The 14,637-nt window shown below is 25.4% G+C and overlaps 5 protein-coding genes across 5 annotated transcripts; all 5 read right to left on the bottom strand.

Moving 5' to 3' along the window:
- Positions 1-1,032: 1,032 nt before the first annotated feature.
- Positions 1,033-4,958, bottom strand: DICPUDRAFT_152374 (uncharacterized protein; the record flags this gene model as incomplete). The annotated part of the gene is made up of 5 exons (XM_003288114.1): positions 1,033-1,247; positions 1,291-1,765; positions 1,806-2,185; positions 2,552-2,752; positions 2,855-4,958. The coding sequence occupies 5 exons, from the start codon at positions 4,956-4,958 to the stop codon at positions 1,033-1,035; spliced, it is 3,375 nt and encodes a 1,124-aa protein (XP_003288162.1).
- A 387-nt stretch (positions 4,959-5,345) lies between these two features.
- Positions 5,346-6,171, bottom strand: DICPUDRAFT_87909 (uncharacterized protein; the record flags this gene model as incomplete). The annotated part of the gene is made up of 4 exons (XM_003288113.1): positions 5,346-5,657; positions 5,756-5,937; positions 6,027-6,063; positions 6,139-6,171. The coding sequence occupies 4 exons, from the start codon at positions 6,169-6,171 to the stop codon at positions 5,346-5,348; spliced, it is 564 nt and encodes a 187-aa protein (XP_003288161.1).
- A 2,760-nt stretch (positions 6,172-8,931) lies between these two features.
- DICPUDRAFT_152371 (uncharacterized protein) lies at positions 8,932-9,228 on the bottom strand (the record flags this gene model as incomplete). Its single annotated transcript, XM_003288112.1, has 1 exon — positions 8,932-9,228. One exon carries the CDS (start codon positions 9,226-9,228, stop codon positions 8,932-8,934), a length of 297 nt encoding a protein of 98 aa, XP_003288160.1.
- A 725-nt stretch (positions 9,229-9,953) lies between these two features.
- On the bottom strand, positions 9,954-11,604 carry DICPUDRAFT_152370 (uncharacterized protein; the record flags this gene model as incomplete). Its single annotated transcript, XM_003288111.1, has 3 exons — positions 9,954-10,607; positions 10,675-10,946; positions 11,025-11,604. 3 exons carry the CDS (start codon positions 11,602-11,604, stop codon positions 9,954-9,956), a joined length of 1,506 nt encoding a protein of 501 aa, XP_003288159.1.
- A 1,648-nt stretch (positions 11,605-13,252) lies between these two features.
- On the bottom strand, positions 13,253-14,330 carry DICPUDRAFT_152369 (uncharacterized protein; the record flags this gene model as incomplete). The annotated part of the gene is made up of 2 exons (XM_003288110.1): positions 13,253-13,306; positions 14,208-14,330. 2 exons carry the CDS (start codon positions 14,328-14,330, stop codon positions 13,253-13,255), a joined length of 177 nt encoding a protein of 58 aa, XP_003288158.1.
- Positions 14,331-14,637: the final 307 nt, after the last annotated feature.

Raw genomic sequence — 14,637 nt, 5'->3', positions numbered from 1 at the left:
AGTATTTATTGGTTAATTGTAAGAAGAGAGCCCGAACCTGAAAGGTTTGAGAGATACTATTATTGTTTATGTTTTGGATTACCATTAATATCTACAATTGTTATGTTATCAACTAAAATTATAGAACCTGTTGGAGGTTGGTGTTGGATCGGTGATCGTTACGATGGGTTCAGATTTGGTTTGTTTTATGGTCCTTTCTTTTTCATTTGGGGAACATCTGCAATTCTCGTTGGTTTAACATCAAGATACACCTATTCAGTAATTCGTAGTAGTGTCTCAGATAATAAAGATAAGCATATGACCTATCAGTTCAAATTAATCAATTATATTGTAGTTTTCTTAGTTTGTTGGGTATTTGCAATTGTCAATCGTATTCTTAATGGTCTCGATAAATTCCCTACAGTACCAAATATTTTGCATACTTACTTTAGTGTATCCCATGGTTTCTTTGCTTCGATTACTTTTATTTATAACAATCCTTTAATGTGGCGTTACTTTGGTGCAAAGTTCTTAATGATATTTGCACAATTTGGCTTCTTTGTAGAAACTCAGCAACGTTTAGAATTAAATAAAAACAATAATAATCCATCACCAATTATGAGATCCAAAGTTGTAGATAACGGTGCTGACTCCTCCGTAGTAGAATTACCTTGTTTATCAAAAGCAGACTCTTTATCATTGGATAATGATAATATAGAAACTCCAACACAAACAACTACAACAATTAAAAAAGATGATTCAACAAAAAATGAAGAAGTTTAATAATATATAAATAATATAAATAATATAAATAATATAAAAATATAAATAATTTTCAATAAACCTATAATAGAAATTATAATTTTAGAAATTATAATAGCAATAATATAATAATAACAGCTAATAATAGTATTGTAAGAAAACTAATTACCGTTCTTAAAGTAATAATAAAATATATTTGTACTATACAAAAAAAAAAAATAAAAAATAAAAAATTCTAAAAAAAAAAAAATTATTTGTATTTAAATAGGTTTTATTATGTTTTGTTGTAATTTATTGAGGAAATTGTCTTGCATAATACTCTTTTTCTTTTTCTAAATTTTGCTCGTATTGTATATAAACTTTATTGATAGCTTCAATTTTTCTTAATTGGAAAATGATAATGGTTCTAATTTTATCTCTTATATCTTGCTCCTCTTGTTGGTAATACTTTTTGGTTTCTAAACTTATTGCTTCTAATGCTGCAACTGTGGCTGCTTGAATTGCTGCTTCAGAAGAAAAATTCTGGGTTTGGAACCGGTACTCTTGAACGTTTAGCTGGGATTAAGAAAAGTGGTTTTTCTGGTTCAATTTCTTCATCTAATTCTTTATCCTTATCTTCACCCTCTTTCATTTCTTCATCTAATTCTTTTTCATTTATTGAAGTTTCTAATTCTTTATTTTCATCTTTGTTTTCAATCTTATTTTCATCTTTTTTATCTTCAATATTTTCTTTCATTTCCTGATCCATATTTTCTTTTGTTGGCTCTTCCTTTTTATCTTCAATTGTTGGTGTTGATGTAGCTTCTTTATTTTCAGTTGTCTCTTTATTTTCAGTTGTCTCTTTATTTTCAACTGTCTCTTTATTTTCAGTCGAGCTTTCATTTGGTTCCTTTTTATCTGTATTTTCGTTAGATGTTGATAATTCATTTGATTCATTGACTGTGGTTGGTGTTACAGTTGATGGAGAAACAATAGAGTTATTATTTTCGCTTTCTTTTACTGGTGCAGTTGGTATTTCAGGATTCTTTTATTTCAACTTCCATTTTTTCACCTGTATTATCTACATTTTTATCTATATTATTATCTGTGCTATTATTATTATTTGTATTACTATTATCTATATTATTTTCTATTGAAGCTGTAGTTGTATCTTCTGATTTGTTCTGATTATTTGAATTATCATCTGTTATTGTTGAAGTTGAAGCTGGGATTGTGTTTATATTTTCTGTTATAGTATCACCATTTGTTGATGTTGCAATAGTTGTATTTTCAGGTTTTTCAATTGATTTACTTCCTTCTTTTAATTCATTATCTTGTTGAGGTAAATTTTCTTCAATTTCTTTTTTTTCATTTTCTTTTTCTGTCTCTTCTTTTTCTTTTTCTAAATTGTCTTTTTGTTCGGGTTCTTTATCTTTTTCTTCATTTTCCTTTACAGTATCCATTTCTTTTTCTTTTTTTTTTTCTTCTTTTCTTCTTTTTCTTTTCTATCTGTTTTTTTCTTCTCTTCTTTTTCTCTTTTCTTTTCTTTTTCCCTTTCCTTTTTCCTTTTTCTCTTTTTCTTCTTTTTCCTTTTCTTTTTCTTTTTCTTCTTTTTCCTTTTCCTTTTCTTTTTCTTCTTTTTCTTTTTCTTCTTTATCTTTTTGTTCTTTTTCTAATTTTGCTTTTTCTTCTTCAGTTGGTGGTTGATATTTTGGATCATTTAAAATTTCTAAAGCAGCTTTGGCAGCTTTAGAAGCAATAACACCTAATGGAGCTAACGGAGTATGGGCTGAAAAGAATGCTATCAACGACATTAATGGGTTGTTTATACCATAACAACTAGAGAATGGATTATTTGATGTTATATCTTTTGTTGTTAACGACTTTATTGCAAACGATGTAATCTTTTTTTCTAAATAGTCATCTTCAATTGGAAGTCTTAAGAAATGCATTAAACACTGATCTGGATTTTTGGTGCCACCCATATATTCGGAAATATCATTCCAACTATCTTTAAAAATTTCAATACCTTCTAATAATAATAAAGTTTCTTGATCAGTCCATCCAAGCTCTTCTTGTGTTGGTGTTTCTATTCGAGTGAATTGATTTGATGGTATAAAACTTTCATAATTACCACTACTATAACAATTTGCACATAAAATCATTGGGTGATATATTTCTGGTATTAAATTTCCATCGATTGTGATCGATCCGGCCATAAGTTGGTATCTTGCTAATGAACAATCTACTTTACATTTCTTACATACAAATCTTGGTTTTTTCTTTTCTACTAAATCTTTTTTAACTGGTTTTTTCACTTTCTTTACTTTTTTAACTTTTCTAACCTTTTTAACTTTATTTGTTGATTCCTTGTCTTCTTCTTTTTCACCAGTTTCTTCCTTATTTTCATTCATGGTATCTCCTTTTTCTTCTTTTTTGTTTCCTTCACCCTCTTGTTGTTCTTTTGAATCTTCAGATTTTTTATCTTGTTCAATTAATTTATCTCCTTCTTTAACTTCAGCCATTGTAATATCTTCTGTTGCTGTTACTGTTGGAGTTTGTGTTGTTGCTGTTGGAGTTGTTGGGGTTTGTGGTGTTGGTCCTGTTGGTATTGATGCTGCTGGTGCTCTTGGTGTTGTTGGTGCTGTTGTTGGAGTTGTGGGAGTTGGTGTTGTTGGTGCTGTTGTTGGTGTTGATACTTGTTTAGATTCCTCTTCAACTGGTTTAGTTTCATTTTCTGTTGGTATTTTATTTTCTTCTTCGATTGGATTAATTTTTTCTTCTTTATCTTTAGCAGTATCAATATTTTCATCAACTTTACTATTCTCTTCGATTGGTTTGGTTTCTTCCATATTCTCTACCGATGTAGCATTATCTTTCTTTTCTTCTTCAACCGATTTGGTTTCTTCAACTTGTTTATCGTTATTATCTGTTGAAATTTCTTCCAATGGTTTTTCTTGAGATTTAGTTTTGTCGTCTTCCTCCATTGGTTTAGCATCATCCTGTTTCATAACCTTATCATCTTCGTTCTCAACCTTATTTTCAGCAGTTTCATCCTTATTAACGGTTGTTTCTTTATTATCATCGACTTTTGGAACCTCCTCACTCTCTTCTACCACCTCTTCTTCCTCTTCAACCTCCTCCTCCTCTTCTTCTTCCTCTTCATCATCACTATTATTATTTTCTTTTTCTTTCATTTCTTGATCATTATCATCAATTGATTCTTCTTTTTTATGCTTTTTTCTATAAAACTCTTGATAGTAGTCAAAACATTGGCTAAATATAATTGGATTGAATATGGCAGAGTAACCACTATTATTGCTAAGGAAACAATTAATTAAATCCCAGTATTCAAGGAAGTCATACAGTTTAACAAGTGATCTGATGTCTTTTCCATTGGTTGATGTGAGTGAAATTGCATCGGTAACTGAAATGTTTTGGTATGGATTCTTTTGATATGTTTCAATTAGAATGTTTCTGTTCTTTTTATAGATTTCTTCGGCTTTATCTTTGCTACTACTATTAAAAAATTCTGGGAGTGATTGTTTTTCATAACTACTAACCTCTTCGAATGAAAACCATTTGGGTGGATTTGGAGATTTTGGAATTTTATTAACTGGTAGAATTGAATTATTTTCGACAGTTGTTGATTGTATATCGTATGTTGGACTATCACTATTGGCTAATTGATACAGTTGTGAGGCGGTTCTTTTTGGTTTTGAAATATTTAATAAAACTAAATTTGAAGAGGATAACAAAGATTGGTGAGGGAATGCATCTGGTTTATTATTTTGATATTGTTGTAAAAGTGGTGGTAATGATGATTGTGTACCTTGTGATGATGAGAATGATTTACCAGTACGTGCTTTATAGGGTGTGGATGATGAACCACTAAATTTAGAGAGTGGGGTGACGGGCACCGGTGTATTTAGTAATGAAGATTGTTTATTTGGTGTTGATGGTGGTGATGATAATGATGATAGCAATGGTAGTGGTTTACCAAATGACAATGCAATCGGTGGTTTATTTGGTGATATTATAGATTGTGGATTTGGTGATAATGTTAAATTTGGTGTCATTCCAGCTGATATTAAATTTGGATTATTCATTGTTAATTGTGGTACCATTTGTGTTGTGGATGTAGAATTTAATAATGTTGATTGACCAACCATAATTGGTGTTCCACCTGTAACACTTGAAACAGTGGGTGTATTTGTTGTTGGTGTATTAGTACTCATAATTATGATTTTTTAAAAAAAAGTAATATATTTATTTATTAAAAAAAAAAAAAAAAAAAAAAAACAATTTTTATAAATATATATCTTGAATTATAAATTATTAGATTTTAACATTAATTTCCCCAAATTTTATTTTAATTTTTAAATTAATTTTAAAAATAGTTGTATTTATTTAAAAAAAAAAAAAAAATTAATGAAAAAAATTTAAAAAAAAAATAAAAAAAAATAAAAAAAAAAAAATTAAATTTTAAAAAAAAAAAAATTAAATAAAAAAAAAAAAAAAAAAAATTTTAACAGTTAGAAATAATAATTTAAATGGTTTATTTCTTCTTTTTGAAAAAAGGTTTATTTGCCTAATTTATTTAATGATTTTATATATATACATATTTATTTACTAATTTGCGGTGGTTTAAACATATTCCAAACCATATCGGCAACGCCAGGATTCTCTGAACCACTGATTTGAATTGAAAAAGGAAATGGCATTTGATTTGATGCTTGAATTGGAGGAATATTTTTATCTTGATTTACATTCTCTATAATTTTATTTACTGAATCTGTTAATTGTGAAAATAATGTTTTTTGGTCCATTGTGGGCACTAATCGAAATGAAATGATCCATTGTTCCCAACAAACATTTTCTGTGGTAGTTGTAAAAAAATTAGTTTTTGCTCTTTTTTCATAGAATGATATCGATAACTAAAATAAATTAAATTAATTTTTTTTAAGAAATAAAAAAAAAAATATTAATAATTTGGTTGTAATTCTATTTTTATAAAAATTAGGTGAGAAATTACTTGTGCTGTTTTTGCTTTTCTTTTTATAATTGATGATAGTAATTCTTCAGATTTATCCTCTATATTCTTTGATGAGGTTGGATCATCTGCTTTAACATATGAAAACTCTACACAGTCCAATGTCATATCTCTAGGTTTAACCGTTCCTAATGATCTCTGAAATAATATCGAATGTAAAATACCTAAAATATAACAATAAAAATATTATTATCAATACATCAAAATTTTATTAAAAGCCTATCTTTATAACTATTTGAATATAATAATTTACATTGTACTACTTCTTTTAGTTGAGAATATTGTAAATTCTAAAATTATATGAAATGGAAAATTATAAAATTAGTATTACATAATATTAAATAAAAAATATTTCTAATATTCACAATTTCTTCTAATATATATTGATTACAATTCATTATGAGTATTTTTATTATAGAAATTTGGGGTACTATAGTTAAATACTTAGATAAATAAAATAAAAAAAACTTAATAAAATTTTAAAAAAATTAAAAAAAAAAAAAATTAAAAAAAAAAAATTAAAATAAAAATAAAAAATTTTAATAAAAATAAAATTTAAATTAAAAATAAAAAAAAAAAAAAAAGATCTTTTTGAAATTATAAGATAAAATAATAATTTCCTTTTCTAAATTAATAAAACTCTTTTACTTGATTAATATTATAATTAAGTTAATTAAATGTAAAATTTCCATCACCACACTTCAAACTTCTTACAAAACTTGGTCAAATGTACTAAATAATAATTTTACTGATTTATAAATTTTTTTTTTATTTTTTGATTGCGAAGTTATAAAAATTAATTTTTTTTTTATTTTTATTAAAAAAAGGTCATTTTTTTTTTTTTTTTTTAATTTATTTTTTTATTTTTTTTATTTTTTTATTTTTTTTTTCTAATTTATATCTTTTTTATTTTTCATTATTTGTTATTTTTTGGAATATTTTCGAATAAATAATATCGATACAAAAATTATTTTAGAACTCTTGTTGATGTTCCGAGCAACAAATCAGTAACCAATTGATAAAGATATTGGAAATTTATTATATAATGCTTAAAAAAGTAAACCAATTTTAACTTTTTGGCTCAAATGATAGATATGCAGGTACTTCTAATACATTTACAAATTATGATAAAACAATTCCATGCACAACTTATAAACCACAAGTTAAATACCATAATCAAACAACTATTATAATTAGTGGTATTGATATTGGTCATCAACTTAACTATTATTATGTTGGTTCAGTTTCATTAGCCGCCGAGTGTATATCTGTTCCACAAGCAATTATTAGATATGGTGATGAATATTATTGTGCTCAAGACAATTATCTTCAAAATCTAAATATTATTTTTAAAATTTTCAGGTAAATGTGAATGTTATTTAGGATATACATCATTTGATTGTGGATTAATTCTTGGAGGAGACAAAGACAATACAACAACAAATGTAGATAACAGCACAGGTATTGTAGATATTGACAATGAAAGAATCAACTTTAAAATCTACCTCAAATCATTAAATGAAATAGATATTAATAATAATATTGTCAAGAGTTATCCATTAATATCAGATTGGACAATAAACAAAACACAATCAAACATTTATACATTCGAACAATCACCAAACCAAGACGAGTTCAAAGTTATTTCAACTATGAACAAACGACAGAATAGTTTCATTTGCAGGAGTTGACTTTTTACTCACCAACAACCCAATTAAATTCACAGTTTCAATTAAAAACTATAAATACCAATCATTCTTAAACACCCTTCAACTCAAAATGGAATCAAATACAACCGAATTAATCAATGATTGCAACACTAAAGAAATTTAATTATACAGTTATATTGTACTCTCAAAGAATAATATCGATTTTGTAGGTAGATTCGTCAACAAAGTAGTATCAGACTCAAGGCCAACATTTTTAACAACATCATACATAAACTCAACGGCTCAGTAACTATCACAATACACTTACCACATTGTGCCAATGAATTTTAGTCGATCCAGGTATAATTTAATTAATTCAATTTATTTTTTTACTATTATTTTATATTAACGATTTTATTTTTTTATAGATTCCTCAATGTTAATATCTTCAAAAATTTCATATTGCAAATCAAAACAAATTATCAAATGGAAGATAGTGGTTGGTGTTGTTGTAGGTACTGTTGGTGTGACCTGTATTTGTGTTTTTATATAGGGAACATTTATTTAGGTTAAAAATCAAAGAAGCAAAAGAGATTGTATCGAAAAAATTTAAAATATTCTGGATATTAAAAATTATCGTTATCGTTTATCATTTTTTGTATAATCAAAGGGAAGATTTTATCCAAAAACCAATTTTTTTAAAAAAGATAAAAATAGATAATGTAAAATAAAAAAAGTTAAAAAAAAGGATAATAAAGTGTCTGGAATAAATATGCCTTTTAATTCATATTACAAGATATTGGTTAATTTGTTAAATAAAAATAAATAAAAAATTTTGTCACAAAATTCCGTTTTTCGATTGTATTTTTTTACAATTAGATAAAATTGATCATTATTATTTAATATTTAGTATATCCTCCGTGCTTTATATATTGTACCCTTTCAGTCAGGGATTTATTCAATAATTGTCCTTTAAAATTAAGAGGCCCCAAATAATAACAAATCATCAAGTTATCACAATATCCGGCTTTGGCGCAATGGTAGCGCGATTGACTGTAGTAGAATTTCTGTTATCAATCGGTTGCTAGTTCGAGTCTGGCAAGCCGGATTTTTTTATATAAAATATCTTTTCTGTGATTTTTTTTTATTGCGTTCCCATGAACTGGGGGAGCAAAGATAGCCAAGTTATCTGGGACCGCTCCGGGTTCGAAACCCAGTCGCAGGTTTTCCGAATCACACACGAATTGACGTTACCGTGCCCAACTTGTATGCAGTGTGGTAAAACTCATCATTAAACAAATACCAAACAAAAACAAAAACAATAAAACAAACTGATGACTTCGTCTTCAGAATTCACTGAATATAATGATTTTTCCAAAAAAATGATTTATTTTCTTTGAGATCAAACAAAAAAAATAAATGAATTTTGAAAAAAAATATTTCGAAAAAAATTAAAAGTGAATATTTTATTATTAATTTGTTTATGTGTGTTTTTTATTTGTATTTTAATCATTCTATTTTAGATATATTTAAATAATCATTAATGATAGAGTTTTCGACAATATCTATCCTTGAAACAGTGGCCCATTCTCTTAATAAAAGACATTGTTCCATTCTATTCAAAGCCAATTCTGGGTTAGTTAAAAACAATTGGACACCAGAAAAGGTTTTTTCTATTTTAACAGATGAAGAAGCAACCGAAAGTACATTTCTTACAATTGAATACAATGTTGGATATACAGTACTATTTTCTTTCCAATATGTAATTGTGTCATTTCTTTTATCTAATCCCTCTTTTAAATACATTTGAATTTCCCTATACTTTGAAAAACATGTATTTTTATCTTTTTTATTCATCTGGAGCAAAGGAAGATCATCTTGGTTGGATGGATCGTTTTCTTTAGTTGGTTTTTTATTATGGAGTTTTATAAATTCTTTTTTATAAAGCTTTTCAAGTTGCTGAATATAAAATGATTCTTTATTATTGATATATTGATATTGAAAAAATTTGTTTTTTTCATTTGGATTTAAGATCACTGAAATGTAGTACAAATTGTTTCTGTCCATTAAAATAAAGAATTTATAAAGCTTTGATAATAATTTGACAATGTTTCCTTTGAATTTCTTATAGGCTTTCGAATGGAGATGGGATTCATAGGTGAATATTAATGATAAAATTGATGGAATTGATTCGCTTATATTATATTTATATTTTGAAAAATTGGAACTAAGTATTAAAAGGGGAGTTAACAATTTGAAAACGGTTTTTAAATCTATCCATTCATCATCTGTAAAATTTTGGAATCGAAGACTGTGGTGATTAAAAAGATAGTTAATTTTTGGTTGCATTACAATTAAACTACCTAGTAAATTTTGAAAAGATTTCAACTTGGTTAGCACATTTGTTTTCAATGAAGTTTCAGTCTTTTGTAAATATTGATTAGAATTCAAAATTTTTTCCATCTCTTGATCGAGTTTTTCCATTGTTTCTTCATTAATTGTTTTAAAAAGAGATTGAACTTTTTTTTTGTTTAAAGCAGTGGCAAATTCTTGGATTCTTTTAAAAAAGCTATCGTAGGATATTTCTTTTTGTTCAAAATAATTGGATTCTTTATAGTTGGAACTTTCTGTTTGTAATTCTTTGATTTTAGAGAATATTTTTTTTTTAAATCGCTCTCGGATGGATTGAAATCCAATTGCTCGATTGTAATATTTGAAGGTTTTTTTTTGTCTTTTATAAAAGAAGTAAAAGCTGAATTTAAAATATGATTAAAGCATCTAGTAGCGGAATCGTTAAAAGAACAATCTACAATTTTTTCTTCACAGAGCATTTTGACTGCAGAGATACCATGTGAAGCATTGTTTAAGGAAATTGAAGAAATTTTATTTGATAATTGATATTCTTCTGCAACTTGTTTTATTTTGCTTGATATATCGGCAGTAGAATTTTTTTTTGAAAGCTTGGCAATTGCAATTAATATAACAACTACTTTTAATTCATTTGTTAAGTATTGGCACCTAACACCCATAAATTTTTTTCCTTTTGGAGATGACCACAAATCAATTATTAAAGAGACATTTGAGGTTACTTGCGATAATTCGTTTAGAATTAATAATTTATTATATTTGAATAGTTTTTCAATATCATTTGCACAAATTATGCTGTCTACTTTGTCTACTGATAACTATTAAAAAAATATTAACCTGTTAATGAAAATTAAAACATTTTAATTAAATAAAACTTTTACTAACTTTTTCAGCAATTTCTTCAAAAAAATAATCATTTGCAAGAGTAAATGGAAGATTATTTCTACATATAAGCAATGCAATTGCATATCTAAAGCAATTTCTATCTTTTAACATTTTTGGTGAATTTACAGCTTTGGTAAGGGGATTATCTGTAGTGAGAAGTGGAGCTATCTCTTTGGTATCTACAACTTTGGTAAAGTGATTATCTGTGATTGGTGGAGTTGTTGACATTTTATTTTTTTCTCTGTATTTTTTAGCGGCTAAACATTCATTGTCTATTAAAAAAAATAAAATGTTAGAATATAAATTAATTTTTGAATTAATAAAAATAAATAAAATTATTTATACTTTACCATTTGTAAAATGATATCTGATGTTATAGGTCGAAGTATATCCAACGCTTTTCTCACACTTCATAACACAGGCAAGTTTGGTTTTGTAATCTAATTCATTAGCGCATCCTTTTTTTAATTCTTGTATTTGAGATGGTTGTAAAATTGAACAATGCATACTTTTACCAATTTTAACCAATAAATTTGAATATTTGAATAATTCATCACTAGTTTTTAACATAATATTATCTTTCTTTAATTTCTTGTTTTTAAATAAAGATACTTTATTTTTATCACCATTTCTTTTACTACCATTTTCAACAACCAATTCATCAGGTATTTGATTAATACTTTGTTGGGTGCTTTCTTTTGGAGTAGAACCATCTTCTATTTTAATAAATAAAATATCATCCTCACTTTCTTCGTTATCATTTTCACTTTCATGTTTAATTTCATGAGAGAACTCATTTTTCATTTTCTTATTTGGCATTTTATAGTTTTTTCCTTCATAATCAATTCTTTTGTTTTCAGTTTTTACATACTCATCCATTGTTTGCATTTGAGCGGATGTTGATAGATTTTTGTCTTCAAATGAATTCATTCTGGTATTTAGTCAGCAATTTTTTAAAATATATGTATTATATTTGAAATGGCTGCTAATTTTAAAAAAAAAAAATTAAAAAAATTAAATTTTAAATTTTTATAATAAAAAAAAAAGAATTGGGGGGGAAACTTTGAAATTAACGGTGCTTTTACACTTTTTTATTCCCACACCAGGTTTTTTTAATTTTATATATTATTAAACTTTTTAAAATTACTGGATAATAAATCAACATTATTATTATTGATTAAAAAAAAAAAAGAAAACAATATTTTATAATATAAAAAACTTTTATTAATAAAATAATTTTCAAATGCTGGTTTATTTATATATTCTAAATTTAGGGCTCATTAATAACTTTGGGCCTTTTAACTTCCAAAACAAAACGAAATACCTTCTAAAACACCAGTATTAATAAATAGTTGAGCTTTCTTGTTGTGTGTGTTTCAAATTCACCCATATTTTTATTTCCTGGACTTTTTTTATTGTCTTGATTATTATTGTTGTCACTTAGCTTTGAATATACGGTTCTTTATATTTAATAAATTGAGTTCTTTATTTCATTTTTGTTTTATTTTTTATTGATATTTTTTATACAGATGACTAATGTTGAGGTAATTCTAAATATTGTTCTGTATATATTCTATATTACTAAATTTATTTGATTCAATAGTTAAATATACTCGATTGTTTTTTGAATTGTTTGTCTGCTAAAATCCTGTTTGAATCATTCAGTATACTAATAATGGTCTTTGAAAGAGCTTATATCGTTTACCCAATTCTCTAATGATTTATGAATTGCAGCGAGCCAGCAGTTAATAGAGAGGTTGGTTCATAACCATAGTTTGCGAAAAATGGAGTGACTTGGTTGTGCTTGATACAGAATGACCATTTGTTTGGAGATGAGCTGGAGTTGAAAAATTTAATTTGGTACTTATGATTTTGTTTGGAAACCATGTAATAATACTTATTTAAATATCAGTGTCTCTTCTGCATTTACCACTATCAACAGATTATCATTATGGTTCTTTGATTTCTATTAGCTGCTAGTGTATACTGAAATTTGAACCTTGAGCTTGAATTTTTGACTTTTTTGGCACAAATGACCTATAATAAGCAAATTTGGTGATGTTTGGTGTTACTGTTATTATTTGAGAGGATTGCTTTGGTTTGGCACTATATTGATTTTTAACTATTAATTATCATAAAATATTTAATATTAGCTTTCTTAAATGCTTCTAATAACTAAGGGCTGATGGGAATGATTATTGATTTACTGAGTAAATTCTATTATTAATTTTTTTTGGTTTCTTTTTTTTTTTTTTTATATATAGATGACTAATGTTGGGGTATTTAATTATTGTGTTCTATTATTATATTCGATATTTAAATGTATATTAAATTATTTTTTGAATTGTAATGGTTTGATTGATTGCTAAAATCCTGTTTTGATTCAGAACCTAATACTGAAAAGATTTCGGGTTGGCCAAACTCTAATATTACTTTTAGCTATTAAGATGCCGTCCACATTATTAAATTGTAGTGGTTAGCCTGAACTATTTTAGATAATTTATTAATATTTGCATACAATCTCTTTTAATAGGTTCGCTGTGTATTTGACAAACATAGCTTTAAACTATATAAAGATTTAGTGATCACTTTTGATATCGATGACAGCAGCTGATCTATTTTTATAAACTGTCTTTTGAAAATTAATAAAAGTTAATTTAATTTATTAGTAATCCTGTTTCTATGTCAGTGATTCTGCGTCTATTTTTTATATTTCTTCAACGATGCCACTTTCTATATGTATATGGGTTTGTTATTGTTGCTGTTGATGTTTTAAAATAATGTATTAATTTACTTACTTGTTCTCAAAAGGTTTTAAACATATTTCAGAAATGTTAAAATTATTATTATTATTGATTGTATGTGCTATAGTTTACATTATTAAAATTATTTATGTGTTTGTTGTGATCGAAAAAAATAAAATAAAAAAATTGAAAAAATTTTAAAAAAATTTGTAAAAATTTTCTCTTTTTTTTTTTTTAAAAATTATTCATTTTTATCAATTTTATAAAATTTGCTGATAAATCTAAAATATCTTAAAAAAAAAAAGTAAATAAAATCTTTAAAATGAAAAAAGTGAGGTGTATATATTTTTTAAAATAATTTAATTTTTTTAATTTAATTTATAATAAAAACTATTAATTATTAAAATTTATTATATAAAGAATTTTTTTTATAATTACTATTTTTGTTATATATTGAAGCGATTATGATTACGATTATTAATATTTTATGATATAAGTAAAAATAAAAATAAAAATAAAAAAAAGAATCTATTGATTGTATATTTATTTGTTTTTTTAATTTAAGAACTTGATTTAAATAAATATTAAATTTTAATTTTTGTTTTTCAATTTCTGTTATGTTCTGATGAAATAAGCGTATGGAGTCGAAAATTTGGAACTTAAAAATACAATGGAATGATGCATAACTGCCATGGATGCGAACTGGGTTCAATTACATGGACAAATTTATTTAAAATGATAATAATAAATAATGATTTTGTTATACCATTACTTTAACATTGCCCTTACTGCATTACCACAAAATGCACTATTCTCACTCCCATCACCTGCTACAACATTTAATTCACTACTTGAATCACTGACGAAATTATCTTTAACTTTTCTATAGAGTTGAAAAAATGAAATGACCATAAATAAAGAAAATAAGTATTAAACATTATTATAACTGAAAAAAATGAGTAATTTGGTGATTAAAGAACTGCAAGGTGTAATTTTTAAAGAATAAATTTAAAATAAAAAAATAATTTATAAAAAAAATAAAATTTTATTATTAAAAAATAATAATAAATATATTGTGATTGATGTTTATTATCTAATAGGGAAAATGGTTTTTTATTAAATTATAAATATCCAATTGAAATGGGTGAAAAAATTAAAAAAATTATTTTAATAATTTAAAAAGGGTATTTTTTAATATATTTCAATATAAAAATATCTA

Source organism: Dictyostelium purpureum (assembly GCF_000190715.1).
Source record: "Dictyostelium purpureum unplaced genomic scaffold DICPUscaffold_124, whole genome shotgun sequence".
Taxonomy (NCBI): Eukaryota; Evosea; class Eumycetozoa; order Dictyosteliales; family Dictyosteliaceae; genus Dictyostelium; species Dictyostelium purpureum.
This window is presented reverse-complemented; position numbering and strand designations above follow the sequence as displayed.